Raw genomic sequence first — 25,245 nt, forward strand, 5'->3', positions numbered from 1 at the left:
AAACAGCAGACAGAGGTGGAAATGAGAAGCAAAGTCCTGGTGTAGAGTAAGTGGATTGAGAGAAGTTTTTCCATCCTTTCATAATACTAGAAATCGTGGCCACCCAACAAAGCTGGAAGTTGGGAGATTTCAGACAGGAGAAAGCAGCTCTTCACACAGTGCATGGTTACATGACTGAATCCACTCCCCAAAGAGGGAGAGATGGCCACCCACTTGGATGGCTTTAAAAGAGGATGAGACAGATTCATGGAGTCTATCAAGGGCTACTAGCCACGATGGCTTTGTCCTAACTCCACTGTTGGAGGCAGTCTGGGACAAGTGAAGGGGAAAATGGAATGGAGTTGCTAGAACGCTGGAGAGAAGCACTCCACACTGCAACATTTCATTGCAGTTCCCACTCGCAAATGCTAAACATTACTATTAAACCTCCATGTGCAAGGCTGATTGTACTCAGGCAGCAAATGTCATAGAAGTCATTTAACCTGTGTCAACTCGGATGTCCAACTCATGCAAGACCATTTGTTTTTCTGAATCAACATGTCTAACATTTGTTGTCAACATGTGCTCCAAGATCCCCCCAAGCACATGGATCTTGCATGTAAGATCTTTGGGCTGATTCACATGACCCATCTGGTATTTTGTCCCTTCTTCCAGCAGCACCAATATAAGCAGAAACCAGGTAATCTGCCTTGCCTCCACAGCCTCTGTTTATGGAAGTCAATGCATAATGGGCAAACCCAACAGGGTAGAAGTTGGGTTCCTACAGACTCCCCTGTGAGTCTCTACTTTGGGTGTAACATTGATAGTGAGAATTCAGGGGTGGCTTTCAGAAGTGTTTTCTGAAATCTTTGCTTTGCTGATACACTCATATTTTTCTCTCAGTTATTAGCTCCTGAGAAAACTGCACACCATGCCTGAAAACTCAAATGACTTTTTCTAAGGAGCCAGTGAAGGTCAAAAGGAGAAAAGACTATTAAGGAAAGGAAAACCCTTTTAAACTAATTGTGTCAGTAACAAGATGTCGATTAGTGGACTGCAGCTCTAATCTCAACTTGGATCAATATTTTATTTATTCATCTCTCTCCGTGCTTATCACAGAGGACTCTTTGCCTGGTGTCCAGAATATAATGTTCAGCTCATTTCCTCCTTAGTGTTTTGAAAGAGGAGGGATTTTCAAATGCAAAAATGCATATGCGTATTCAGGACCAAACTTCCAAATTATATTTTGTAGTTGGAAACCACAGAATTTGACCTGTTGGAATAATGTGTCCACAAACTTGGTTTGGATCCAGACTAAGTCAATTCAGCTTATGTTCCGTTGAGTTAACAAACTGGCCTAAGTTCTGCAAAAAGATTCCTTTAGGAACAAAAGAAGCTTCTGTAGAGCTCTCCATCCAGCTCATTTGGTTGATAATGCCAAGGTTGCAGGTTCAATCCCAATATGGGACAGCTGCATCTTCCTGCCTTGCAGGGGGTTGGACTAGATGATCCTAAAGGCCCCTTCCAACTCTACAATTCTATGATTCTATGAAATCATTGGTCTATCTAGCCCAGGGTTTCAGCCAGGGCGTATTCCCAGTCCTGACTGGAGACGGTGAAGATTGAACCTGCAAAACAGAAGCTCTTCCGATGAGCCACAGTCTTTCTGACAGACCTTTAGAAGTGGGCCTCTCACCACAGTTCTCCTTCCAGGACTTCTGCTTTCAAATTCCTTAAGGTCACTAGAGAAGGAGAGAGTTCCATCATTGTAAAAGATGCCATTGTCCATTAATATATTACCCTGCTCAACCTGTTCATATGAGAGAGGGGAATATCGCTCATACAGCATAGGCATGAGAGTCGTCTCTCTGTGTGTGTCATTTTTCATTTAGACTCCTGTTGAGAAGCAGCAAAAGATTGAATTCATAGCTATCCGGGAAGTCAAACTCCTATTATGTGTTTATTGCGCAAGTGATTTATGGGTCATTATTCTTCATGATACTGCGGCATATTCTCTATTCCTTAGCAGGCCTCTCTGCTAACACTTCCAGTTTTGTCCAGTTCTGGGAAGCCACATATTCAAGGACCCAATTATTTATTCTGCACCTAAGGAAGCCTAATAATAAAAAAGAGATTGTCGCACTTTTCCATCTCAAGAAAATGGTGGGAGATGGCACAGAGTTTTTGAGCTTTTTTAGGGGAGGATTGCCAGAGTTTTTGAGCTTGGATTGCCGAAAATCGCTCACCCACACGCGTCCAAAAATCCGCTTCTCATCTGTACACAATCACCCGCCCAATTGCCGCAGCGTCAGCCAATCAACACCAGCCATTGACGCAGCAACCAGTAACACGCCCAACAGCCGCTGACAGCCACGGCAGCAACCAATCAAACGTCCACCCTATGCACTATCCATGTATAAGACAACCCCCACCTTTTAGCATATTTTTAAAAGAAAAAAACCTAGTCTTATACACGGAAAAGTACGGTAGTTATTGCTATACCTCCTGTTGTTCAATTTTATTTCACGCAGAAGCCCTAATGAACAGAGAGCTTGAGAAGTACCCCTGCTTCAGTGACAGTGGGTCTCCTCTGGCTTACCTTGTGGCAGCACCAAACTGGGTCCAGGAGCCACCCTTTAAATTTCCCACAATGACTCCTATGAAGCATCACTCTGGAGCATTATGGGAAATTTAAATGGCGGCTCCTGTACCCAGTCCCTTTTTCAAAAGGGAGGCAGAGGGTCTGCACCACTGGGACTCTGGCAATTGCTTGAGGGAGGGTGTTCCTTTTCAGGCAGAATGTTTGAGGAATTTCAAGGTGGCCCAAAATAAAGCTTCTCAGAGTTATTCTGCACACAGAGTGAATTTCACCTGAATTGAAACGTGAAGTGTTTTTCAAGCAGCACTGGTTCATGTTCCAGTGGGTCTTTGTCTTCTTCTTCATTGGCAATCACTCGTATCCGAGTAAGATTGTCTTCCATGAACATGGTCTTAACAGTGAGTCTGTAAGTGACTATAGGGGCCAATTCTGGATCCACACGTCCTCCCACAGTGGGGACATAGGTTTCTGGGCAGGAGTTGATCACGGTGAAGGTTTGCCAAGCATGCCTTCCTCTTAGCATGTTTTTCCCTTTCGTCCTGAGTTCGTGCTTCTTCAAAGTCCAAGACACCTTTGGTCAAGGCAGCTCTCCAGTTGGAGCACTCGCAGGCCAGTGTTTCCCAGTTATCAGTGCTTATACTACCTTTTTTTAGATTTGCCTTGGGAGTGGGCCCTTGGTCAAGATACTCACAGTGGGGCCTTCTCCTCCTTCACACAGTTGCTGCTACCTTCTTGCTTGGCTCTCCCTCTCCCAGTTGGATCATCTTCTGGAGATATGACCAGATGTGCTCAGGTTTCTGCTCCTCTTGTTGCTTGCTTCCTCATTCAGAGCATGCACCAACAGCAGCAACTACAGCGAGTGATTGACAGCAGTACCACTGATAAAGGGTGGGCATTAGCTGGGTAGCATCAAAGCACTTGTGCGCATTAAACCACAGTTTATTGCAAACTAAGGTTAAACATTGTGCATGAACCAGGTCTCTCTCTCTCTCTCTCTCTCTCTCACACACACACACACACACACACACACACACACACTCCTCTGGGCTAGAGGAGGAGTCTGGATGAGTTATCTCCTCCAACCATTTTAGCTTCCTCTTGGACCATTTTAGCTCCCATATCAATACGTCACTGAAACACCAGAGCTCTCCACAGTTTTGTCAGGTCTAAGGGCTTGGATCTAGAACAGACTTCCTCAAACTCAGCCCTCCAGATGTTTTGAGACTACAATTCCCATCATCCCTGACCACTGGTCCTGCTAGCTAGGGATCATGGGAGTTGTAGGCCAAAAACATCTGGAAGGCCAAGTCTGAGGAAGCCTGATCTAGAAGGAATACAAATTTCCCCCATCTAAAGCTGACCTCATTAGCCAACACATGCATGCAATTGCTGTTTAGTTATTTATTTCAATCAATATCCCTCCCTTCCTCCCCCAAAAGAGCCCAGCTGAAGATCTTGTCTGCTCATTCCCACCCCCTTTGTCTTCATCCCTGACATCCATCATGATGATTCAAGTGTGCTAATTTTCCACAAATGGGGCGCACAAACACAATCAGCTGAGTGGTGTCCTGCTTCCCTTGCCCTTGTCCATGCTAGCTGCAGCCCCAGACTGTCACATATTGGGGCAAAGATCCAAAGGGAGATTATTCTGTATGTTGGGCTGAATGCACTTGTAAACCTCCCTGAAACGAGGGTTCCTGATTGTTGGGAAAATTCTATGTGCATTCAGCAAATGCATGAAAATGCCCCCTCCTACGACTCCAGACTTATCTGTCCAATGCACAAAGGCTGAGGATGTGGGGCCAGCATGGAGGGAAGAGGCTAGAGAGGCAAGGGGACATGTCAGGTGCTAAGAGCAGCATTCAGTTTCTGAATTGAGAAGTGGGTCAGGCCTGCCTGGACGCCTTGCTCTGTGATCTGGAAATCCTCATTCGCCCCTAATCCGAAGGGTGTGATGGGCTGATAGCAGGCTATGAGCCTTTCAGTAGAGCCTTCCCAAGCACTGGGCACTATGATAAGATTCTGCAGCTAAAAGCCCTGGTCATCCCTAGCTCAGATACAACCCTGTTTGAAAGATGAGACAGGTTGCTTGCTTGCTTGCTTGCTGTGAATCCAGGCACTCTCTGCATCTCCTATTTGCTATACATGCTAAGCCCCTCGAGATCTTTGCTTTTTTTAAAAAAGTCTAGTTCCCGGGAGCATGGCTGCAGAAATAAATAAATAAATAAATAAATAAATAAGCCCCCCTCTCCAGCTGAAAAGCATCTACAGAGTGTCCTTGAGTGAGCACTGCAGCAGATCTTTAAAGGCGATGATCTGGATGCTTTCCAAAAAGTCTCTCACTTACCTCGGCATCCTTCTTTCCCCCCACCCCCAACACCACTCTAAAACCTTACCAGGCAAATCCATATCATTAATATTTCAGCACCAGCCACTTCGCAGGCATTGGCTACGCTGCAACGTACCTCATCAATAAGAGCTGGCAAGGACGATACAGTCCACCAGGCGCTGCTTTTCGTCTAGCAGAGGGATAAGAGCAGGAGGAGGCTCTAGCTAGAGAAAGTGAGCAGCAGAGTGGCACTGCAGAGAGCCGGCAGAGTACCACTCCATCTCCCAAAGCTTTTCTACGGGGAACCTCTCGGCAGGTACCGCAAGAGCAGCCCGGCATGGATGTCTTTAAGAAAGGGTTTTCCATTGCAAAAGAGGGTGTGGTGGCGGCTGCAGAAAAGACCAAGCAGGGAGTGACCGAAGCTGCAGAGAAGACCAAAGAAGGGGTGATGTATGTAGGTAAGAGTCTCTTCCTATTACTAAGAGATCTCTTCCTTCTTCCTATTAGGAGTGGCTGTTGCTGCAATGCAACGGGGGGGGGGAGAGAAATCCACATTTGCTGGGTGACCTTGGGGAATGATGCTACCTTTTCCATACCCCAGGGGCAGGTAGTCATATTTCAAAGAGGGTAAAGTAAAGGTGTCCCATAATATGAACTAGTTTTGGAAATACAAAGCACATGGCATGGTGAGAGTGATGCCAACCTCCCCTGGACCTGTGCTTTTAGCAAGGGTTTGAAATGCACTGATGTAAAGGCTGCGGTTCTCTGTATGCACTTCCTTTGGAGTACATCCCAGGGAGCAGGACTTATTTCTGGGTACCTCTGCAAAGGATGGAGGGGCAGGCAAGCAAAGCTCCGCTCCAGGAGACAGCTTCACCTGCTACTTCTCTGCTCTAGCAGCAGAGGTAGGAAAACGGGTGGCAAACCTGAGGTAGATCATTTATGATTCAGCATTTAAGTCATTATAGGTCATCCCTTTCATGATGCACCGGTCTTCCCAAAGATTTGGAAGGGGTATGAATGAATGAATTTATTATTTTGGTCACAGACCAGTTCCAGCCCACATACAATATCAAGGAAGTCATAAAACACAGTAGGGATACACTTGAATTTGCAATTTGGAAGATTTGCAAGGGTCAAGTGGCTGCCACGGTGGGTGGTGGGTGCTTTGTATATATATATATTTAAGTGCTTTTCAGCCTTGCCTTGGTTTTTGCATTTAGTTATGGATCATTTTCCCAGCAAAAGGAGCTGCTCTGATGCATTTAATTGGCTGACAACAAAGTAGTGGCTTGTGTTATCAATTAAGGGCTGCAGAAGTTCTTGTTCTTTCTAGAAACTCAGTGGAATTTGGCTTCAATTTGCCCTGAAAGGAAGATAGCCAAGTTGTCCTTGAAGCCAGGCACACAGTGGAGAAGCATTTATGAACATGGCCATGGTCTGAGACTAGATGAGGGATTTGTTTTCCTTTTTTGTAGCCTTTTTTTAAAGGCTGCAACCTCATCACTGTGGGAGTAAGTCACATTGACCTCAACGGAATTGACTTCTGACTAGACATGCATGAGTTTGCACTGTAAGTTCCTTCGATGTTTCCCATTCCACAGGGAGACTGTTGCACCCAGAAGGGTGCAAGCTGCTATTCTCTATAATAGAAGCATTCACCCTCTAAAAGCCATGAGCATGTCTGAAAGCGCATAGAAACTGCGACAAAGCAGTGTTCTGAAACTCAGCTGGAACCACTCGTAATCCTGTTATAGTAGCAGATTTGCCAGGATCTCCAATGGCCAGAGTTGGAAAGGTAGTCAATAACTTATCAGAGCTGGCTGCTTCCATTTCAAAGCAAAATAGAAAATAAGGTCACCCAGCTCAAAAGCAAAATGTTAAGGCTGCAACATCCTCCTTAAAGACTTCACAGAACACTTTGAAAAATGACATGAAAGGTTCCTTCCTACCCTCCTCTCAAATTCTCAGTGCTGCTGGTGATTTTACTCTAGTACTGTAGTCCTCAATCACTTCAATCACATGCTCCCAAGATCCACTTTTTAATATTTGAGGCATCTCCATTCTTCTTCCTTGGGTGTCCACAGGAATTTTTTCCAGCGGGGGAGGGAAAAATTTGAACACCAAAAGAGGGAGCAAGCTAGTTTCTCACACACAAAACAAGAGGAATAGTGTGTGTGCATTTTGATTTGTATATCAGGATATACAAATGCTGGTTTAAATGAAAGCTGTCAATCTAGATATCATGGTTCAACTCCCCGCTCTGGACACCCAGGCATCCATCTTCCCTTCTCTGTTTTGGTCCCCTCTCTTGTCTCCGCTCTTCATCCTCTTAGAGCGGAAGTGCCCATTCATCACCTTGGCAAACACATTTGCTTCGTTACAGTCGTGTGGAATGGGAGGGAGATGGTCACATTGTAGGTCAAGAAACAACAGCTGAAAACCAGTGCCCAGGTGAAGCCTCTCCATTCAGCTCTGCAGATTCAGGCTGAAAATTTCACGAGGACCGAAAAGGCTTGCATTCACAGCTTTGCTTCTGAAGTTTGCCATCTCTGCCCTTCAGATCTGCAATGATCTGACGTGGCCTTTAGAGATAGAGCTCTGCCACCAGTTCTGAAAGCTGCTCCTGAGTGATGCATTGTGGAAATGGTCCGTTTTAAATACAAAGAACAGTAATTCGTAACTGAAGCTTTTCAGTACTAAAAAGTGCCAGAGAGGGGCTATTGGAGGAGAAAGACCGAAGAGCTGTGAGAGATGTTGAAGCTGCATCAGGAAGCTTAAAACAAGATTGTCAGCGGTAGATTATCAAGCATTTTCCAGCCCTCTCGGGCACAGTAGGCTGCCTTTTCTGATTACAGGCGCTCTATATCCTCCCTGCTCAGCCATGGTAATTGCATCCTTCTGAGCAAAAGCATCACACTTGATCAGTGGTGGTGCATCCTTACTGTGGTTTGGTTTCAATAAGGGGTGGCCCAGGACATTTTGCATCCTAAGATGGAGCAGCAAACCCACACCACACCCACAGACCCCATCAAGATGCATAGTATTCTTCAAAACCAGCCAAGTTATTTTGGCACCTGAGGCAGAAAACCCCACAAGCACCTCCCCCTGGGAGGAAAAGTACAATAACAACGAACAAAATCGCTTAACAATGCATTGCCCTTTCATGACACCCGTAATCTGCTGCCAGAGGCAGCTGACTCACTCTGTGTAATGGTAGGGCCGGCCTAGACGCATGTGTTAAGATTCCAATTCTGCAATAGCGGCTATCCTATCAGAACTGCAGTGGTCACCACACTGTTGTCTGCATCGCCTTTCTTGTTTAGCTATGCATCTGGGAGGGGTATTCTAGGTTTATCAAACCTAGAATAATATTTTTATTATTTATAACCCACCCATCCAGCCACTCCGGGTGGCTTCCAACACATATAAAAACATAATAAAACGTCAAACATTTAAAAAACTTCCTAATACAGGGCTGCCTTCAGATGCTGGCAAAAAAGTTTCCTGTATATTTCACAACTTTATGCAAGGGGATTTTTAACAGGGGCAGCTCTCCTCAGCCTTGCATGACCTAACAAATTTCCCGCTTCTGCACAACTTTTGAAGGTGCACGAAGGAACTCTGCCTGCTTCTGGATCTAGCTGACTTCCCAGCATGACAAAGATTCATCTGCCTATCCAATGCTTAGTATTTGGTTTTTTTAAATGACCATGACAAAGCCCTGCATTTAGGCCAGGGGCATCTTTTAAGGAAAGCAGTACAAGCCTCCTGCTGTGTGTCAGGCTATATATCACTAGCTGTAGGGTTAAGAACATAAGAAGAGCTGGCTGGATCAGGCCAATGGCCCATCTAGTCCAGCATCCTGTTCTCACAGTGGCGCACCAGAGGCCTGTGGGAAACCAGCAAGCAAGACCTGCGCACAAGAGCCCACTCCTCATTTGTGATTCTCAGCACCTGGCATTTGAGAGCAACCTGCCTCTGACAATGGAGGTGGACAGTTCAGGGATTCCGGCCACAGACTTTTAAATCTCCCACTAAAGGAGGAAATAAGGCTTCTACTGCCTGGCTCCCCACATTTGCTGTTATGAGCCTGGCGTGGCTGCAAATACAAAAACATAATAAAACATCAAACATTAAAAACAAAGTAAATGGGAGAAATTGTACCAGTGGCTCCTGTGAACCAAAAACCGGGCCCATGTAGTAGCCAAAGGGCACAAATTCTTTTGCATTAAAAAAAAAGGGTGACTTTAGTCTGTGCAGATAACATTTAACAGCATGTTTTAACAGCCGTAAAACTAGTGCTTTTAAAATACACTGCTTCTTTCTGATTTAATCTTAACTAGCTAATCTGACCTTGGAAGTTGCCACATCTATGAAAATTTTAGCACAACATACTTCCATTGAGACACTGAAGAATTACAGATCGGGAGTGGGGTTTACATCCTAACCTGGAGAAGCTCTTTGATCCAATCTGAGGGAAAAGTCCCTCTTTCCCTTGGGATCTTAGCAAACCAGTCCCTTGCCTGGAGATATTCTTGGCCTTGGCATCAAATCATGCCGTTTATTAGCAACCAGTTTTTTGCTGCACTGAAAGGGATTTCTGGCATATCCCTCAAGATCCCTATTGACTATGCACAAGTAGCAATACTGATGAGTCACTGCAGAGATGGAGAAGAGCAGCGGCTGGTCTTGCAAGGCTGCTGCAGGAGGACACAGCATCTCTCTGCCTAACTTGCATACTCCGCCCCTAGGGCACACACTCAAAGCTGAGTTGTTTTTGCTTCACATGGTTAACACAAATCTGACTGCACTGCAGCTTGAGTTGTGGTGCTGTTTATGAGGCCTTGGCCTTTTTCGTTCTGCCAAGTGGGAAGTGGCTCACCTGATAGGCTCTGCAAGGTGTTAGAGCACGAGACCAGAGCCTCCCCAGAGTGTCCCTATTTTCCAGGGACAGTCCTGGATTTACAGAAGCCATTCCAGTTTCTGATTTGATCCCAGAATGCCCCGCTTCTTCCTAGGATATCCCTATTTTCAAAATGTTGGAGGGTATGGTAGGACGTCCCTATTTTCATTGGAGAAATGTTGGAGAGTATGGACTTATCCGACCCTCGAGCCATCTGAAGGCAGCCCTGTATAGGGATTTTTTAAATGTTTAATGTTAATAAAATAAGAATAAGAATAGTAGTAGTAGTAGTAGTAGTAGTAGTAGTAGTAGTAGTAGATGTCCCTATTTTCATTGGGGAAATGTTGGAGAGTATGTGAGGCTCTTAATCTCAGGGTCGTGGGTTCAAGCCCTACATTGGGCAAAAGATTCCTGCATTGCAGGGGGTTGGACTAGATGACCCTCATGGTCCCTTCCAACTCTACAACTTTATGATTATACTATCCAATAGGAGCAATTCAGATAATGTAGCCAGGATATCTCCCCTCAGTGGCAGCATGTACTTGCTGTTGTCATGCTCTTGTCTTTGGTTGGCAACAGCTGTACTTTGCTGGCAAAGCTTTGCGCTGGCAGGTCGGGTTTCATGCCATGCATAAGGCGAGCATGAAGCCTGACTCACTGGGTGTGGTCCTTAAAGAGCAGACCAAACAAGCTCAGAATAGCAACACCAGAGCTGCCTTCTCCTGGCTTTTGCAGGGACTTTCAACTCACTAACTGTGTGAGACTCCTCACTCACTGCTGCTGCTAGTCCCTCCCGGATAATCTGAAGGAGATGGTGCCAGTAAAGTCTAGTAGTAGTAGTAGTAGTAGTAGTAGTAGTAGTAGTAGTAGTAATTTATTATTTATATCCCCCCCCCCAATCTGGCTGGGCTTCCCCAGCCACTCTGGGCGGCTTCCCAAAAAATATTAAAATACTGTAATACATCAAACATGTACATAATACCGTTTCCTCTGGCTCTGGTGCATTGTTTCAAAATGCAAGACGCATGGGGCAACGCATTGCTTGGAGGCCAGATCCACGGCCCCTGCAGTTGCCTGACCTTGCCTCACGGGTGGACCAGCCCTGCTGGACCCTTTAAAAGGCTATGCACAGCGCTCGTTTGGCCGTGGCATTCATCAAGGGTTTAAATTCCTATGGATGGCAGTGGATCGAGGCTGCGGCGTTCATGTGTGGCTGTGCTAACCTTTCGATGCTCTTTAAAACCTTCAAAGAGACACAAATGATGCACACAGATTCACAATGCCGTTTTCAGTCAACTCACCAGACAGGCTAGGGCTTGTTATGCTCCTTTGTTATTCCTACAGGCTTAGTTTCCCTTCCAGGCTTACAAAAAAAAAAGCACAGGGGGTGGGGTGAGTGATCTGCTTCTCCTTGAGGGCTGAGCTAGCTTTATCCACGCACCACCCCTTCCCACTTTATTTATTTGTCATTTCCATTTCTAGCCTGCCCTTCATTAAATTAATGACCCCAGAATTAGGTTGAAACGTGGAGGAGAAATCACGGGTGCAGCTTTGTTGTCAACTCAGGGGCACAGTGTGGGGAGGGCTGCTGGGGCAATTGCACTGGGCGCATTTTTTTTGGGGGGTGCCACTGCTCCTGCCGCCCTCTCTCAGCCAGCCTTTCGCTGCTTTGCGAAGCTGGGATCTGATTAGATCTCAGTTTTGCAAAGTACCTCAGGGAGGGCGGCCTGAGAAGGACGCAACAGCCACATGCCCTTTGACCCCGGCCACACAAGGTGGCGAGGCTAGGATCAAGAGGTACGTGGCTATTATGCCCTTCTCCATGCCACCCTCCTCAGATCTGAGCTTCACAAAGCCACTCAGGGAGCCTGGCATGAGGATGCAACAGCTGTCCAGAGGCATCGACGGCTGGGCAGGCATTGTGGGCTTCCTCCGTTCCTCACCTCACTTCTGGCACGCATGCGCAAAGACACATACCCACCCTGGGCACAAGGAGAAAAAAATTGCCTGGCCAGATGATTTTTGGCTTTGCGGTCAACTGGCAGCAAATTCAAATCCCCAGCACTACCTCTTTTTGAAAAACAACAACAGTATACCTTAAGTTTGAGCTCATCTATAGCTAACCAATGTTTGAAGGGCTACCTCTGCATTTAAATGTGTGGTTGCGGTGGGAGGAAATCACACTATGCTTGTGTTAACACAACCAACCAAATCAGTCATGGAAGATTTCATACCACTCTGTGGATAGTATTCATACTCCCCTCCATTATTATTATTTTAAAAACTAACACTATACCACTTTCATACAGTCCAAAGACTCCTTTTATTTAATACGTGGATAAACTTGAAAGTCCACACTTTCAGTTATGCCACACAGATACACAGCAACCCTCTCCCACAAATACCTATTTTCAAGTTTTACTGGCCTCTACCTAACAAATCAAGTGATATTTGGAATTCTGGCGAAACAGGTCACTTGAAAATCTTAAAACAACAACAAATATTTGAGGATCAGTTTCAAATAAGCTGGCTGCTTGAGGCACACTCCCAGTAGTTGTTTGTTTGAAGAAAAAAAAATTGTTCATGCTACATCATAATGTGAACTAGAGGTGGGTGAATCGGTCCATTTCAGTTTCTCTCCTTTTCTCCTTTTTCCATTCTTAAGTTCAGTTCTCCACATTTGTGTGATTTTTTTAAAAAAGCCCTCAGGAAAATTCACCAGTATTTGAATGTGAATTTCCCCTAATATGCTGTTTTGCCTAATACGCACATTTTAACAAAGCAAATTCCCTAAATTGGTGTGTTTTTGTATCTTATCTTCACTAATATTGATGCATTTTTATGGACACTTTTACCTCAGCGTGTGGATGTATGTCAACATTATTTGGCTTATGTGCACCGCAAAATTCAGAATAGCTGTGCATTTTGATGGATGGCTGTGTTTCAGTTCTTGTATTATTTCAGAAGGTGCAAAGTAGGTTTGCCCCAAAATGCAAACTGAACCAAGTTTCTCCACTTTCGCTAGTGTGGATGCAGCCTTAGCTGATTTAGGAGGTACCAACCTCTTATGCAAAACTACCCGAAGTCAAGCCCAAAGAACAAAATGTCCAGCTTAGGGGAAGAGGTGGGTGGTGGTGGTGGGTTTGTTGTGCAAGTGGTCCAAATCCATTTTAATTGTGCAACCGCAATTTTCTGGTATGCGATCGAATCCTCCCTGCAAAATAGCAACTGTCTAGAAACACCCCTCCCCCCCAAAAAACTTTCTCCTCTCTATTCCCACCTCCCCACACAGGAAAAAAGATGCCCTCTAAAAGGCTTTTGTGTTGTACATTTGTACGGGCTCTCACCATGCCACTTATCTGAAGTGCCTCATTGTCTTGGATTCAGGAATCTCTGATCCTTTTGTGTGGGGATGAATGACTCATCTGCACTTTGCCTAAGTATGCCTTTGCTGTACATACTGTCATGCTACCGTGAATGTCAATTGAAGGCGCTCCCCCCACCCCCGTTTGTTTTTTTACAAAAAGAAAAGCACAAGGATCAATGAAAACAAGCCTGAAAATACCTTTTCCTCCATTTTACAGGGACCAAAACCAAAGAGGGCGTAGTGCAGAGTGTCACTTCAGGTAAGATCATTGCAAATTTCCACGTTATATATTGAATTAGCAGCTTCCATTTTATGCCTTCAGTTCACTTCCACGAGTTGTGTTTTTTTCTTATACCTGTGACTACACTTACATTCTTTGACCACACTTGTTCCCAACAGAATGGCTCAATTGGTTAGAGCGTAGTGCTGGCAACGGCAAGGTTGCAGGTTCGATCCCCATAAGGGTCAGCTGCATATTCCTGCCTTGCAGGGGGTTGGACTAGATGATCGTCAGGGTCTCTTCCAACTCTATGATTCTATGAGATTCTGTGAGAGCTGACAGAAAACATTGCCACTTTCAGAGCAAGCAAGACTTTGGCAAGACTTTTGCCAAAAGTTTATAATTAGGTCTCCCCCCCCCCAAAAAAAAAAAGAGAGAATGGTTTTCACTGTAGCTCATCAGATCTGCCTATTTCTATTTTATGTTTAGTTGCTGAGAAGACCAAAGAACAAGCCAACCTGGTGGGGGAATCTGTAGTGGCCAGTGTCAACACTGTGGCAAAGCAGACCGTAGAAGGAGCAGAGACCATTGTCACCACCACTGGGGTTGTACAAAAGGTAGGCCAGAACATAAGCATCACAAACACATGTTCCCCAAACTGGACTTGCCAGGTAAAGCCCATGGTGGGTTATTTGTAGCGGAAAGTAAGCAGGCTGGATGGATTAATAACTCCTCACCCCTGACAACCTCGCCTCTCATCCTTCAGCCATCTGAGAAATAAACTTGGTGAACTCCAGATACTTCACACAACATCTACCATTGTCCCTGACCACTGGGTGGAGCTGGTGGGAGTTGTAGTCAAAAACCAGATTGAGGAAGGTCGGTATAGATGGTTAGCACTCGGAAATGTTCTTGGGCTGTGTACACTATAGCTTTAAAGCACATTCTTCCTCTCAAGGAATTCTGGGCACTGTAGTTTATCCTTCACAGAGTTACAATTCCTGGCAACCCTGAACAAACTACAGTACCCAGAATTCTTTGAGGGAGAAAAAGTCCTTCAGATGTGCTTTGAAGGTTTAGTGTGTAAGCAGCTTTAGATGACATGGGGGAAAAGAGCAGGTGTTCTCAGTCCCAGGATGGCTATCTGCATCTTCTTGGGGGGGGGGCAGGATAGCACCATCATTGTCCAGAGTTCTTACACACTCCTCTTACAGAGTCTTCATTTTCTGCCTAGCATCTTGACAAACAGAGAAGATGTTTGTGCTTCAGGGAAACCACAAAGCTTTTTCTTTCCTGCCCTGGCATGTGTGAATTTCAGTACCAAACAACCTCCGTTTAACCGTTCTCGTCTCAGAACGGTGATCAACTTTTCCATTCAGATGATGCGGCACAAAGCTTGCTTGCTGCAATGCAGGCACCGACCACGCGTTCACTAGCCAATGCTTGCTCAATTTGTAAGTGAGCCGCGGACGCTGGACCAATTAGGCAGACAGCAGGTGCTTGGCCTTGTTTTGCTGCATCGCCTCAGTTCCATTACAGTTTTATTAAGGCTCAAGCCAAAGACCAGAATACGTCAAAAAATAAGTGATAAAATCACAACACACACGACAATAACACATATATATCCTAAAATACAATTTAAGAGCAATTGATTCAGTAGATTCTCTGTGACATAGCCCTGAAACAAAACTGGCTGGAGTTTTTCCTCGCAGAGCATAGAAAGCTATGGATCGCATTTAAAAGTCACATGGTGCAGGCAGTGGCAGACATAGAGCAAAGACAACTATCTTATCTTATTGCCTGTGTAAAGATAGCAACATCAGAGGCAAAGGAACATATTCTCACCATCTTCAGAAATGCCACTCTTCAGTGGATTAAAAATGTGTGTGTATTGTGGCTGCCCCATCCTCTGCCACTTCTGGAAGTTCCACTGTGGGCATGAGCTCTGGTATTAGTGTGTGTGGCCAATTTTTGAGACACAAGTTTTCCACCAGACTTGAACAAAACAGTGGATTAATGTTTAAAAATTACACGTGTGGCCTCACCAAGTCTCAGAAAACTGAGGTCCATCATGGGCACGCATTCAGGTATCCTTTTTACCTGTGGATGTGGCCAATTTTGTATTTTATTTTTGAGATACAACTGAAGTGCTGGCTGCCACTTGGATGAGGACAACATGAAAAGCATGCCCACACAGGATGCAGCAAATCCACTGTGCCTCAATCCCTCTCGCAAAATAGTGACAGTCCGCAGGCAGCCAGTGCGAAATATTGGGAGGGCATGTGAAGATAAAGGAATGATGGAAAGGCTCCTGTTTGATACAACCATAAGCGCTGCCCTGTCATGTTTGTGCTTCTAACCGGGGAAAACTTGTGAAGTTATAAGAGGAGAGAGGAGAGAGAGGAATTAAATTAAATATATATTATGCAAGCTGACACTCCTTCATCCTGGAAATGTGTCGGACGCTACTGTTCCAGTTCAGAGAAAGAGAAAATCTCAAGAGGCTTGTTCCTGCCTGGTTAAAAATAGATTGGTGAGTCAGAGAAGTAAAATCATGGTGTGTGGAATGTGGCCTGAGAAACAAACAGAAGAAGATTCTCAAGCACGTCACTCATCATTAGATACGAGCTGAGCATGCTGGGCAATCACAGGCATCTGATTAATTAGTTATATGTTAATTTGATTTTTAAGCCGTTCTCCATGAACCCTGTTCCCAAGGGTGGTTTGCCATACCAAAGGTTGATGAACTGAAACCACAAAATGCCCCAACTTGTGTAAAACGTATTTGAAAAAAATCAAGAACCGTACATGGACATCGGCTAATTTCACTAGCCTTATTGAATCAAAGGCCTGGATGGAGGAGAGAGGCTCAAGAGCCTGATGGAAATCGTGTCAGTCGCACATCCAAAGAAGGGGGTTCCATAGAAGAGGGGCCACTACAGAGGAGGCTCTAACTTGTGTCATTGCATTATGGGTTTCACCCAGTAACGGGACATTTTAAACACACACTTGTCCTGTTCCCATATAAAGAAGGGTGGGTGGGTGGATGTGTGATAGATAGATAGATAGATAGATAGATAGATAGATAGATAGATAGATAGATAGATGAGAGAGAGAGAGAGAGAGAGAGAGAGAGAGAGAGAGAGAGAGAGAGAGAGAGAGAGAGAGATTTCCCCAAAAGGAGCATGTAAGAGAAGAGTGTAAAACCTTTCCTTACCTTGCTGTGCACCATAGATTTAAGCAATTCCCTCTCTTCCCAGCTCACTAGTACTATCTGGGGAAAACAGCTTAAAAGCACATTAAGGAGACATAGGATGGGTTTTGCTCCTCTTCTTCCACCAGCACATGCTCCTTCTTTTCAAATGCATTTCAACCCCCCTTGGCTTTACAGAAGAATGAATGCTTAAAATACGCAGTTGTCCAACGTACCCAGCTTAGCCCTGTCAGAGAGTGACATTTCTTACTGATCCTCAGCCTCAGTGTCCTCAGTCTAGTCCTCACCAGCCTTCAAATTTGTGTTCAGATTCAAATTTGAAATTACAAATGAGGCAATTTATCAGTGTGCATGTTTCATTTCTGAACCTGAATATTTCGGGTTCTATCTATCTATCTATCTATCTATCTATCTATCTATCTATCTAGTTCTTTACTTGAATACATATTATCACCACCACAAACCCACCACAAACCATACATTTCAAAAATTCAACAGTAAACATACAAGGTCCAGTTAGAGGGAAATTATGTATGCAGTACACAATTGTAGGCAACTGCCAGAAAAAGCACAGAATGGGATACTGGGACTCGGCTTCTCGATAAACCCCCGTTTTAATTTTGAAAACTAAAGTTCCATTACAGGAATGGGAAAGCTGTGGCCCTCCAGAAGGAACGCCAGTTGCCATGAGCCCCAGCCAGCATGACCAGTGGACAAGGTTGATGGGAATTGTAGGCCAGCGACATTTGGAGGGCCACCAATTCCCCATCCCTGATTCATAGGCTTTGTAGTATTTGAGCAATCAATCAATATACTGCCCTTCACCCAAACATCATGGGGGGGGGGTTACAACATAAAGGAACAAAATGCATATAATAATAATAATAATAATAATAATAATAATAATAATAATAATAATAATAATAATAATAAATGCCACACACCCCACACACATTTAAAAGGCCATAGAATTGACCAGAATGTGTGGCACGTCTCAGGAGCCAAAGAGGAATGTCAGTGCAATTGCGAGTGGTTCCATTGACCCTGGTGTGTTAGTCTGCCTGTGTCTCAGATCTACCTATGTATATATAGAGATATAGAGATATAGGAGCTGCAACAGAACAGGACGAGGAGGAAGTGCTAGGAAGGAGCAGCAGGGGAGGAAGGAGGAAGCAGGCACAATAGCCAAGCTTCCCCCTGGTGGCTCAGCGACTGGCGATGACCTACTCTCAAAACAATAAATATACTGACCTACTGGCTTGAGGAAGGGGAAAACACCATGGGGACAGCGACCATTATTTATAGGGGCTGTGAGAACTAGATGGAACTAATCTAGGATTGTACCATAGGCTCTAACAGTTTCTGTTTGGCAAATATCCGTTCCCCTGCCCCTAACACCCCACTCGAGCGCCATCAGAAACCTTCTAGAACAGTCCAAACCCCTGTAGTTATTATGTCATCTCTCTGACCAAGCTGAACAGAGCATCTGTTCTTGCTAGACACCAAAGTGCCCCTTCGCCGGAGGTAAAACAATGAATATGCATCCAACCAGGAAAAGGAAATGGGTATGTGAGCCCAGCCAGCCAGGTCTGCTGCTGCCTGGGGGTCTGGTCATGGGGAGCTGGTTCAATGCCTTCCATTGCCAGCCTGATTTTCCTTTGAGGTTGCCAACTCCCCCCTGCTCCCCCCCCCCCCGCCGCCATAATGGACTGGCTTGCTCTTGAACACTGAACAGCTTGGCATTCAGAAATCAGCAGGTGACACTGTGGGGAGGTAAACAGTTTGCCTGGCTGATATCTGCACAGCAAGCTGGTGGAAGCTGGTTGGAAAGCTGCCAGATTTCATTTTTGTCGCAAGAACGTTGCATAACCTTGAAAGGGATTCAGCAATAACCCTGCTAAGGAGAGGCAGTGTGACCAAGTGGGCAGAGATCTTTTGAGATCTGGATCCAGAGAAGTCTCACTTCAGCCTTTTCCCCCTGATGATAAAAAAACAAACAACTCTGCAATAGTTCCTCAGTATGCTTCTGCAGTATGTTCCTATTTTCTAGGGATAGTCTCGGGTTTACAGAAGCCGTCCCGGTTTCTGATTTGATCCCGGAAGGTTCTGCTTTTCCTTAGGACGTCCTTATTTTCACCGGATAAATGTTGGAGGGTATAGAGTTATGTGACCCACCAAGCCCATGAAATAAGTAACTATACAACCTTTAGAAGACATCTGAAGGCAGCCCTGTATAGGGAAGGTTTTTTTTTAATGTTTAATGTTTTATTGTGTTTTTATATATGTTGGAAGCTGCCCAGAGTGGCTGGGGCAACCCAGTCAGATGGATGGGGTATAAATTATCATTATTATGGATTATGATGTCCCTATTTTCACCGGAGAAATGTTGGAGGGTCTGCTCTTGCCCTCCTAATGCTCTGCCTTGTGGTTTACGTCCCACAGGAGGACTTAGAGCACCCAGTGGAATTTGAAGAGCCGCCTGCTGCTACTGCTGAAGACGACGCCCCAGTGGAAGCCACAGAAATCAGTGCAGAGGTAAAGCACAGCCACAGCCCAGCTAACCCCAGAATCCTTGGCTGGTCTGGGGTTTTTCTCGCCATCTATTGCTCTTTCCTTACTTTCTCTGTGCTGAGCTGGTTTCCATTTCTTTTCTGCATACAGGTGATTTCAGATCTTTTCTCTGCTGATCATAATGCCAAAAATACTCCCCTTTTGTTTGTCTTTCCAGCTACAAGCCCATTCCTGGCCTGTCTGGCTGGAAGCAGACAGTCGTCAATAAATAATAATAATAATAATAATAATAATAATAATAATAATAATAATAATAATAATAATAATAAATAATACCCTGCCCAATAGGTGGAAGTGGGTCAGATTTTCTCCCCATTGCATACATGCACATTTACTTTGTCCCAGGCTGTGTACACACCATACGTTGAAAACATACGCCCCCCCCAAAAATCGTGGGAACTGTAGTATATTCCTCACACTGCAACCATTCCCATCATTCTTATCAAACTACAGTTCCCAGGATCCTTTGCGGGAAACTCACATGCTTTAAATGTATGGTGTGTATGCAGCCCCAGTGCTGCATCTCGGCAAATGGGTTTTACAGATTTCTCAAATGATGCAAAACCCTAGATAACTTTTCTATCAAATTTGAGAGTAGAACAGTGTACGTAGCTCAAACTGCCTGCAGCTCGGGGTGGGGTCAAAAAAGAACGACTATCTGTTTCCAGTCTTCGCTTACTAACCTCAAACTACTTACTGGGATGATTCTAGAATAAGTAGTTTGTAGCTTAAGAGCTGACTTTGATGGAGCATTTTTCCAGACCAAGTGACCCCTTGATAATGCACTGGGCGTATTTGTTTGTGCATATATTAAATCTTAGTATATATCAATTTTTTTACTACTGTATTTCATTTTTTAAAACCATTTTTAAAAATTAAGTTTCAAGTGCAACTTTTTTTCGAACAACAATCACGCACAATATCAATCATTCATCCAGGGGCAGGTAAGAAACTCCAGCTATAATTCCTAACTCCATTCCAATCCTATATGAATATACCAAAGCTATCACTTTAACCAAAAAGGGTGTTAGAAGAAATACTTTGCAAGGAAGGAAAATTTATAATTCAGGTTCATTATAGCCTATAAAACTGAGTCACATTCTGGTGGACCTAAGTTCTAGGACAACAAAACCTAGAGGGTTAGCCGGAGGGAAAATGACTAGCTCATAGGCTCCCTAGTACAAGCCAAGAACTTTAGCTGATGCAAAGCTCAGAAGGTACCTTCAGTGCACTTTGGGGAATGGTATATCTCGGGAGAAGTTAGTGTGGTGTCCTTCAGATTTATTGGATTCCATTTCCCATCCGTCCCAGTCATCATGGCTGATGGCCAGAGATGGTGGGAGTTGGAGTCCAACAATATCTGAACTGCCATCTTTCCCCCTTCCATGAATGAATAAAGCAAATGAACTCAGGTATCTGGAGTGCTTACTGCACCTTGTCGCCATTGTTTTGCCACACCATTTCTTGATCAGGTAGTGCCGCCAGTGTGGTGTAGTGGTTAAGAGCAGTGGACTCGTAATCTGGTGATCCGGGTTCGCTTCCCCTCTCCCTCCCCTGGGTGACCTTGGGCTAGTCACACTTCTCTGAAGTCTCTCAGCCTCACTCACCTCACAGAGTGTTTGTTGTGGGGGAGGAAGGGAAAGGAGATTGTTAGCCACTTTGAGACTCCTTAAAGGGAGTGAAAGGCGGGATATCAAATCCAAACTCCTCTTCTTCTTCTCCTGTGCCACCAATTAAGGTGGCTTTTTGGGTGTGTCTCTGTGTGTGTCCTTCCCAAGAGCTTGCTTAGTGATAGCACACCGTCCTCATGTTAGTCCTCAGCTGGGGACCCCGCCGATGGTGCCATGGTGTCCTTCCAGGTTGGAGAGACAGATGAAGGTGATTTCCATTTGACACCCCAACCCAATAGGAAGGAGGACAGTGGAGAATCCCATAAATACAAAAAGGAAAGAAGAGAAATAAACCAGGAATGTGGGTAGGTGCCTTGTCTGCCAGCCAATCATCAGAGGAGATTCCAGCAGCTGCCCTCCGCTCACTGCTATAGTTCAGAGCAAGTGAGTAGCAGAGCATGAGACAACCAGCTGCTGCAGAGCAGGGACTATCTGCTGGTGGCGGTGCAGAGCCAGCCTACATGTACAGAACCCTCAAACAGAGTTAATTTGCAACCTGAATTGTTTACAAGGGAATTGCATCCTCTGAATGGTTGCTGAATGGGCCTGTGATTCTTCACTAATCATTCATTTAGAAACACATTCTGCCTAAGCAGGAGCCTCCAAATTCAACGGCCAATTTCCAGAGAAAGAAAGTTATACAACACTGTGGAATAGGCTTACTCTGTCCCACCCACTGTTGGCCCCAACTTCCGACTGACGCATCCCGTGAGTCATCATCAGAGCAGGCCTAAGACATTCTGCTGCCTGAGGCAAAGGACAACATGCCCTTCCCCTGACCCCACCCATTCCATTTACAAAAACCTGACAGGAATGGCATTTGAAGCATCCTTCAATACTGGCAACAGAAAACATGGTTGGTAATATGCCACCCTGTGCAAGGCCAACATTTGACTTCCTCCCCCAGCTCTCTTGGCTCCGGCTTAAAGTCAGGTTTTGAGAAGGAAGTGTGAGGCTCTGACAGGGTCTAGAGGCCTCCTTCATCCTTCTCAAAGTCTGGTAAGTGCTTGCCTGGCTTTGGGAAGGAGGCAGGAGGATTCTAGGACCCTGTTGGAGCTCTCACAACTCCTTCCTGCAGCCAGGCAAGTACCTACCAGACTTTGAGAAGGTGCCCTCCTCGGCTGTGCAGCCATACTGCTCGCACTGCCCTAAATCCACCTCTGTAGGATAGAATGATCTAGCACAGGGGTCGGCAAGATTTACTTCGCCTGGGCCAGTTCACTCCAGCGGAGATCACTCCATGGGCCTGATTGCGCGTGTGTCTGCGCAGACGCAATTTCTGGCACTGCAGAAGTGAGTCCCCTTGCCATGCTGCGCCAGTTTAGTGCCGCGCACTGGGACTAGCCAAGTGGGTGGCTCAGTTCGGGGGTGGCTCGGGGGCTGGTTAAACAACCCCTGTGGGCCACTTGTGGCCCAAGGGCCTTAGGTTGCCGACCCCTGCTCTAGCACACCTGGGGGCAGCAAGCTAGTGTAAGGGGTACAGGACAAGCTGTGTGATGCACCCAGCCCTATCCTCATACAAGGCGGATTGCCTAGGAGTTCAGGAGGAACAGTATCTGTTGTCTGAGGCAATTGCTCTGCCCAATGGAATAGCCAAGCTACCCTAGAGAGGAAATGTATCTAGGATGTCAGCATTCAGCAAATTTCAGGCACACACGGTAACATATAAATATAAACACACAAACACACACACACACACTCCTCCAGATTTCTCAGGGTCATTCCACATTTTCATTTTTCTGCATAACACCGTATTTTTCGCTCTATAAGACGCACCAGACCACAAGACGCACCTAGTTTTTGGAGGAGGAAAACAAGAAAAAAAATATTCTGGATCTCAGAAGCCAGAACAGCAAGAGGGATTGCTGCGCAGTGAAAGCAGCAATCCCTGTTGCTGTTATGGCTTCTGGGATAGCTGCGCAGCCTGCATTCACTCCATAAGACACACACACATTTTCCCTTACTTTTTAGGAGGGAAAAAGTGAGTCTTATAGAGGAAAAAATACGGTATATTCTTTCTCATTGATGCAAAGGGTGAAATATCTCTTTTCTGACATTGGCACTTTTGTTGAGGAGAGTGTCTACTCAGCACACTATTGTTTGTTTATTCCTATGGTGCCACTAAAATAACCACTTACATGCCTGATCATAAATATCAACATGTATGTTGCCTGGCAGAGTGGGGAACCCCTCCTACGGTCTACTTACTCATTGCATTTGATGACAGCTCATTCAGAGGCATGTTTACTGCTCCTTTTCAAAACTTTCTGCATGTGTATAGAGATCTTGCTTTCCCCTCTGGCTTCGGAGTCAACTTGGATTTTGGTGGGGGGCAAATTAACCTGTTTTCTTGTTTCTCTTCTTCCCAGGGCGAAAATGAAGGAAATTAACCCTCCTAGTGTGAAAAGTGGGAATCCCAGGAGTAAATGCAGAAATGTTAGCTGCCACCAGAGCAGGGAAATCACTCATCCCCTAGGCTAACTTCATTCAGCACTACAGTCTTTCACTTGCCTCATACCGACATATCATAGATGTCTAGCAGACTCTTGACCATCTGTTTTAGGGAAACTGTGTGCAGCAGAGCTCTGTCTGTCCCCGTCCCCCCCATCTCCTTTGTGGCTTCCTTCCTTCCCCATCTTCAAAGCCTTCTGAGCGTGTGGTTTGGTAGCCGTGATATAGCACAGTCGTGGTTGGAATTGCTGGTTAATATCTTCTGCCCATTAGCATCAGCACTTGAGATCCCTAAAAATGGTGGACTTTTTTTTTTAAAGAAAAAGAGAGACACAAAATAAAACAACTTGTTTCAACTAAGTCTTTGTTTGCGCCTTCTCAGTTTATTCATCATTCTGACTGTAAGTCTTGTTGGTTATAATAGTTAATAAGAGGCATACCACACCAGCATTAAAAAATTAGAGAGATGGGGGGAAATGAGTGAGTGGTTGGTTTATATTATCAGCTGATCGAAGAGGACACATGCATCACAGTCTAATCTTGTGCCGCCAGAGCTGATCCCTTTTCATTAATATCTATGAATGCTTTAAACTCTTGAATATGACCAAATCTATATCAGTATGCCTTCCTCCAAATCACATCTCAGATTTGCTTAAATTTGCAGCTGTAAGACAAGTGTATCAGATTGTGGTCTGGTGCATATAAATATAATAATTATGCTGAGCTTGCCAAACAACTAACAACTTTCTGAGTTTGAGACCCCCTTTGAACTTGAGGTCCAGGCCAAATGGCCCCCCTGCACACACAAACACTGGCTGGCCTTGCTTGTGATACAGCTGAGGAAATATCTTTCATATATTTTGCAATCCTCAGACTGGCAGGGAAGGGATTTCCAGTGGCATCCAGGAAGCTATCTGTGCAGGTAGAATATAGAAGGTAAACTTCGAAGAGGATGCAAAGCTGTCATTTGGATCCATCGTCTTTTCCTTGCATCCCTAAGATAAACACAAGTCGCCATGTTCCTGGCAGAGGCTTCTGCAAAATGCTTCTTCCCTTTGCGAAATCATCAAGAGCAGAGCCAGGGCAGTGTTCATCTCTTAACAGGGACCACTCACAGTTGATTTGATGTGATTTGCTCAGTAGCTCTTGGGTGGAGCCAAGGATTAAAACAAAACAGACGATCCAGAACAAGCAGCGTGAGTCATAGATTTCCTCTCATTTGCAACTTAAAAACAAGCACACTTCTAAATAATCCTTGAGCCAGATGTGTGTGCCTGGTGGTGTTTCTTGCAAAAGAAAAGCCTCTGGGTGTGGCAACATAAATTGGGGTTCCTCAGGCATTTCCTTGCCTTAATTCACAGATTTTCGGGTCTCTGTGTACTGTCCCATCATCTTTGCCAGGACAATGAAACCCCACTGACACATGGTATGGTGCTCAACTGCCTGCTTTTCAACACAGACCCAAAATGCAGGAAGCTGCCATGTACTAAGAGTGTGTACACACTATAAATTCAAAACACAAGACTCTTGGGAATTATAGTTTGTCCCTAACGGGACGCGGGTGGCGCTGTGGGTAAAAGCCTCAGCGCCTAGGGCTTGCCGATCGAAAGGTCGGCGGTTCGAATCCCCGCGGCGGGGTGCGCTCCCGCTGCTCGGTCCCAGCGCCTGACAACCTAGCAGTTCGAAAGCACCCCTGGGTGCAAGTAGATAAATAGGTACCTCTTACGAGCGGGAAGGTAAACGGCGTTCCGTGTGCTGCGCTGGCTCGCCAGATGCAGCTTTGTCACGCTGGCCATGTGACCCGGAAGTGTCTCCGGACAGCGCTGGCCCACGGCCTATAGAGTGAGATGGGCGCACAAACCCCAGAGTGTGTCAAGACTGGCCCGTTCGGGCAGGGGTACCTTTACCTTTACCTAACAGGACAACCATTCCCAGCACC

The 25,245-nt window shown here is 45.3% G+C and overlaps 1 protein-coding gene across 1 annotated transcript; it reads left to right on the forward strand.

Moving 5' to 3' along the window:
- The first annotated feature begins 5,008 nt into the window (after nt 1–5,008).
- SNCG (synuclein gamma) lies at nt 5,009–23,666 on the forward strand. Its single transcript, XM_081192056.1, has 5 exons — nt 5,009–5,365; nt 13,398–13,439; nt 13,890–14,017; nt 19,057–19,149; nt 23,225–23,666. Exons 1-5 carry the CDS (start codon nt 5,245–5,247, stop codon nt 23,243–23,245), a joined length of 405 nt encoding a protein of 134 aa, XP_081048182.1. The 5' UTR covers nt 5,009–5,244; the 3' UTR covers nt 23,246–23,666.
- The last annotated feature ends 1,579 nt before the right edge of the window (nt 23,667–25,245 follow it).

Source organism: Podarcis bocagei, assembly GCF_964188305.1.
Source record: "Podarcis bocagei genome assembly, chromosome: 4".
Lineage (NCBI taxonomy): Eukaryota > Metazoa > Chordata > Lepidosauria > Squamata > Lacertidae > Podarcis > Podarcis bocagei.

Bases quoted from the DNA above. Each gene is read 5' to 3' on its own strand.
- SNCG (XM_081192056.1), top strand. From the start codon at position 5,245: ATGGATGTCTTTAAGAAAGGGTTTTCCATTGCAAAAGAGGGTGTGGTG. The intron at 5,366-13,397 runs GTAAGAGTCTCT...TCCATTTTACAG, and splicing joins AGAAGGGGTGATGTATGTAG to GGACCAAAACCAAAGAGGGC. The intron at 13,440-13,889 runs GTAAGATCATTG...TTTTATGTTTAG, and splicing joins AGTGCAGAGTGTCACTTCAG to TTGCTGAGAAGACCAAAGAA.